The 5,694-nt window shown below is 35.7% G+C and overlaps 1 protein-coding gene across 2 annotated transcripts; it reads left to right on the top strand.

Moving 5' to 3' along the window:
- Window positions 1-375: 375 nt before the first annotated feature.
- On the top strand, window positions 376-5,198 carry LOC136070327 (uncharacterized). Of its 2 annotated transcripts, none has more exons than XM_065780134.1 (3): window positions 376-516; window positions 2,744-4,565; window positions 4,702-5,198. In XM_065780134.1, the coding sequence occupies exons 2-3, from the start codon at window positions 2,831-2,833 to the stop codon at window positions 5,067-5,069; spliced, it is 2,103 nt and encodes a 700-aa protein (XP_065636206.1). In that variant the 5' UTR covers window positions 376-516; window positions 2,744-2,830; the 3' UTR covers window positions 5,070-5,198. The 2 variants fall into 2 exon arrangements, with proteins under 2 accessions (XP_065636206.1, XP_065636205.1); XM_065780133.1 differs by having other exon boundaries at window positions 4,675-5,198.
- The last annotated feature ends 496 nt before the right edge of the window (window positions 5,199-5,694 follow it).

Raw genomic sequence — 5,694 nt, 5'->3', positions numbered from 1 at the left:
CCAAAGAGTGAGAGAGAGTACTCACAATTTTTTTTTTGTGAGAAAATATGGATTGAATGGGAGTAATAATATGGAATTTATACAAAATAAAAAGGGGGGAGAAGAATAGTTAAAAAAAAAAAAAAGGAAGTGTAATTGTAAAATTGAGAATACTGGGAAGATAAGAATAAATATGAACTAACAGGGAGAATAAGAGTTTTTATTTTACTTTATATTTTATAGAATAAGAAGAATAAAAGTTAAAAAAAGAAAAAAAAAGAAAAAGATAAGAAGTAGAAAAATTGGTAATTTTAAGGGGATGATGTGGGCCATGTGGCCGCTTACTTGGATGATAGGTAGATATATATATATATTATGATTTATTTTTATGATAAATAGCCAAACACATACGCGCAAAGATAAGAAGGGAAAGCTAGTGAAGACATGATGATGATCTGAGCCTCACTCGACGTTGTGTAAAGGAAAAGGAGTCCTTCCCTCTCTGTCTGTTTCAAGATTTGAGCTTTAACCTTTAAGGTACAGTTTTTTGTTGAACAACATCTTCTTCTTCTTCTTCTTCTATATTCATTATTGATGTTTCCTTTGTTTAAGACAAATAAAAAGGTTGTTCTTTGTTTCGTCTAAAATTACACTTGTGCTTCTTTCTCTCTCATCTCAAAAGTCAAAACAGATCATAAAGCTTGCTCATTTTTACTCTAAAAAAAAATATTGGAAGGGAGAAGAGATTCTCTAGTTTCTGCCAAGTTTAATTGTTGTTTGTTCAATACTTTTAGTCAACGATTGAATTAAGCGATTCCATGGACACAATTTTCAATATTGACGTGATTAATTATAATATGTTGTGTTTATAATAAAAGTGATCGCGACATGGAACAAGGATCAAGTTGGTGTCAGTAAAGTTATCTTTTAGTTTGCATGTGCGAGGTTCAGCTCATATCAATCTGACTGATCTCATTGAGAGCCAAAAGTCATAAGGTTTTGAAGGTCAAGTAATTATGAGTCAAATCAAAACCATTTTTAATTTGAACAGTGGGTTTTTTTTTTTTTTTTTTTTTCTCTTAATGTGCTGGCAGATTTGGAATTTTTAATGGGGCCCATTTGGTCTCTTTCATCTTGGATGCACGAGGGGACTGACTGGTCTCAATCATATTCAATCAAATTTTCATTGATGCCTTCATCACTCAGTTGCCAAGGCCAAAATCAAAGTGTAACACTTTGAATGTTGCCATCCTTAGATTCTTCAAAATTCAGTTGTTCATTAGATGCTCCTAAGTCTAAACAATACTTTTTCAATTTTCTTGAGACCATTACTTAATGGCTTGAATTTAAATCCTCTAGATTTTGATTAGCTATCACATTCATGGTCTTGTTTTCGTTACAGGGCATTCACAAGTATTTTGAGATGCTGAAATTTATTCATGATATCTTAGATTTTCTAAACGCTAAATAGCCAATGAGCTGACACTTCCTCCTCCCTAATAATAGGAAAAAGAGTGAGGTTGTGAGTTTGAGTCCCACTGGTGGTGTGTACGTGTTTGTATTATCATGAATATGAGTCGCACAATTGTGGTTTTCAAGCCAGATTTTTCTACCACTTCTGCATTTTTGGTCTTCTTCAACAGTGATTTCCCTATTTGCTTCATTGCTACCTTGAAAAGTTGTTGAGCATATATTTATTGAAACGTGACTAGAAAAGTTCTTATTTGAAGCTATATCTTTTTTATTTGGTTACAGAATACGGACTAAACCAGAAACTTGATATCTTGAAAGAAATTCGCAGTCTGATCAAGTTCATTTTTTTGGGACCCATCTTTAATAATTTCCAATTCCATAAAATAAGTGGATAAATGATAGAAATGATCTCACGTTCTTTATTATTATTATTATTATTTTTATAAACATTATGTTTTTTTTTTTTGGTTGATAGAAATGATCTCACTCATTTTTATCTCTATAACCATACTTAGTCCACTGCATTAGTTTAGGATCAGTATCTCGTCTAAATTCAAAATTGGAGCAGTCATCATCTTAGCCTCATTCTTGAATAATGGTTTACAAGCATCATAACCAAAATTATCTCCAGGAATTTGTCTATGGTATATCTCACACAAACTTGGGCCCACTCAAGAGTCTTTCAGTGCCAAATCATCTCATTTCCTTATTCCCTTTTTTTTCCTCTCTTTTCTTTCTCTTTTTTAAGTAATTTTGTCCTCTTGACTTCAGGCATCTATGCCAACCTCACTAGTTTTTGTAGTTGTACTCTACTGAGGGTGATAAATGATTCCTTCCCAAAACCTTTTCTTGGTAAAAATTGGATATGACAAGATTTATTTTGGGACATTAAAATAGTAGTTTATAATTAACTTTATACAAGTCTTGAATGAATTCTTGAAAGCATAGGTTCTATGTTCCCCAACTTTTTATGATGTTTTGTGTTTAGCTTATGCCCTTGACTTATTATGCAGTAGTTGTCCAATTCTCATACTATTGGTCTCTATCCTTCCGCTTTGGCTTTGCAATTTTTTATTTAATTGAATGTTCTTTTGGGGATTTTCAGTTGTAGAACATGTGATAATTGCAAGAATGATGACATTCATATAAAGTGAAAGTGCCCCATAGAATCTAATAAGTTTCTTCATTTGATTTTGAGTGGAAACCAGATCATATATCAATTTTGGGCTCTAACTTTAAGGAGTCTCCCCCTTAATCATTGTCTTTGCTACCTTTTCTCATTGTTGTTCAGGCCAAGCTTGCTGAAAGCACTTGATGTACAGAGAAGAAAATTTTCAGGGTTTCTTGATTCTTTTGAAATTGAAAACAAGAGAACAATATGGTTGCTAGTGAAGGCTTCATTAATGTTCATGATCATGGTACAGTAGTTGATAAGAAAAAAGTTAGAGTTCAATGCAAATATTGTGGTAAAGTGGTGAGTGGTTTCTTCCGTCTAAAGTGCCACTTAGGAGGTATACGTGGAGATGTTACTCCTTGTGAAAATGCTCCTCAAAATGTGAAGGAACTGTTTAGAAACAAATTACTTGAAAGGAAGATAGAAAGTTTAAGCAAGGAAGTTGATGAATTAAATAACCCAAATCTTCCCTGTAAAAGGAATTGCCGTCCCAACTTGAATAGTGTTAAGCACAATAAGCATGAAACAACTCAAACTGCCGGTTCTTGTGATGGGAGGCATGTTGATATGGACTCTGCACAGGAAGACAGTCTTACAGACAGTGCTCCTCTTCCCTATGGAAATACAGGTTCTCAAACAGCCATCAATTGCAAAGAAGGAAAAGTTTCATTATCAAGGAAAGCCCAAAAATGCATTGCTAGATTTTTCTATGAAACAGGTGTTGATTTCGGTACTGTCAATTCCCTTAGTTTCAAAGCAATGATAAATGCTACCCTGGGTAACGGTCAGATGGTGTATAACATCCCAAGTTGTCAGGAGCTAAAAGGGTGGATCCTTAAAGATGAGGTGAATGATATCCAAGATTATGTGAAGAAGATTAGGCATTCATGGGCAAGCACAGGGTGTAGCATCTTGTTAGATGGATGGATTGATGAAAAGGGTCGACACTTGGTAAATTTTTTGGTGGATTGCCCACAGGGTATTGTTTATCTTCGCTCGTCTGATGTTACATCTTTCATTGACGATGTTGATATGTTACAGTTGTTGTTGGATGGAGTTATTGAGGAGATTGGAATTGAAAATGTAATTCAAGTGGTGGCATGTTCTATAACAGGTTGGATGGGAGCTGTGGGCAAGCAATTCATGGATAGGTGCAAGAGAGTGTTCTGGACTGTGAGTGCATCCCATTGCATTGAGCTCATGCTAGAGAAGATTGAAATGATTGAGTCCATCAGAGGTATATTGGCTAAAGCCAAGTCCCTTACAAAGTTTATTTATGGCCATGAAACTGTTTTGAATCTTTTGAAGAAACATACTCTTGGCCGTGACCTAATTCGGCCCTCCAAAATAAGGTCAGCAATGCCCATTATGACTTTGGAGAATATTGTCTCAGAAAAGCTGCAATTAAAGAACATGTTTGCCTCACCTGAGTGGAACACATCAGTCTGGGCTTCTAGAACAGAGGGAAAGAGGGTAGCAGATTTGATGGAAGATAACTCTTTCTGGACTGGAGCTGGGATTGCCTTGAAGGCAACTCTACCGATTGTGCGTGTTTTATGTTTAATCAGTCAGGCTGATAAACCACAAGTGGGGTACATATACGAAACAATGGATCAACTAAAAGAGACAATTAAAGAGGAATTTAAAGGTAAGAAATCCCAGTACATGCCTTTTTGGAAAGTGATTGATGAGATTTGGGACAACTTTCTCCATAGCCCTATTCATGGTGCAGGGTATTATTTAAACCCAAGTCTCTTTTATTCAAGTGATTTCCTAGGTGATGCTGAGGTTGCCTTTGGTCTTTTGTGCTCTACTGTCCGCTTGGTACAAGATCAGAGAAGTCAAGATTTGATATCCCGACAACTTGAAGACTATAGACATGCTAGAGGTAGTTTTGAAGAGGGGAGTGCCATTAACCAAAGAACCAGCGACCCTCCTGGTAAGAGACCTCTATAGTTTGGCTTCTTGCTTGCTTATTGTTTGGTTTGGTTTGAGTCTGTCAAAAACCATGATTTTAAACTTGTATTTTTATGTAAATTGAACTACAGCTCTATGGTGGTCTCATTATGGAACAGAATATCCTGAGCTGCAGAGATTTGCCTTTCGAATTCTGAGCCAGAACTGTGACGGTGCTTCAAGATGCGAACTAAAGAGAAGTTTGGCCGAGAAGCTGCTTACAACTGGAAGGAATCCTATTGAGCAACAAGGATTGAGTGAACTGACATTTGTACATTATAATTTGCAACTGCAGCAGTTTCAGTCAGGCAAAAAGTGTGACATTGTGGCTGAAGAGATTGACCCAATGGATGATTGGATAGTTGATGAAGCACCAGAGATTGAGTCCCGAAATGTTCAATCTTCACGGATTAACTTGGGCTTCACTGAAGGGGCTATTAATGGGGATGGACCTTCTCGATTTCATGCAAAGAAAGAACCCTTGTAAGTGAATATAAAAGGTATAGTTGAAAAAGGATAGGGTATAGCAATGGAATTTGCACAGATATAGAACCATGACTTCCAACAAGTGTTTAAGGATTAGTGTTATAACGAACGTACATGGCATTTTTGTTTTCTCCTTCATGTACATATTTGTTTACAGTGTTGTTTGCGTGCATTAAATCTGTTAGCTTTTCTAATTCATAGGACATACAACCATACGGTGCGTGAGAGAGCAGAAAGTTGAGAGTAATTTTGCCTTCAATATATAGCAGTATAATGTCTATGGCAACCTTCGGTCAGAAAGTTTGAGAGCAAATTTGTCACTGAGAATGACTTTTGAGTTATTACATTTTGTTGCTCCATGTTTAACGTTTCTTGATCCCCATTATCAAATTGACTTATTTGAAGGCATTCGGAAGCTATGGCTAATATATTGATTTTGTCTTTGAACTTTACAAGAAATTGATTGGTTTTCGTACCAAAACTTTTGTGCTCTGCTACTTTATGTCGTTTTGTTTATGGCCATTATTTTTTTTTTTTTTTTTTTTTTTTATATGAACAAAACAAAAGGGTAGGGGGTGATTTGAGTTGGCATCTTCTACTTGGGTGTGACTATAGTGACATCTTAT

This window comes from Quercus suber, unplaced genomic scaffold (assembly GCF_002906115.3).
Source record: "Quercus suber isolate HL8 unplaced genomic scaffold, Cork oak 2.0 scaffold_226, whole genome shotgun sequence".
NCBI classification, from domain to species: Eukaryota; Viridiplantae; Streptophyta; class Magnoliopsida; order Fagales; family Fagaceae; genus Quercus; species Quercus suber.
This window is presented reverse-complemented; position numbering and strand designations above follow the sequence as displayed.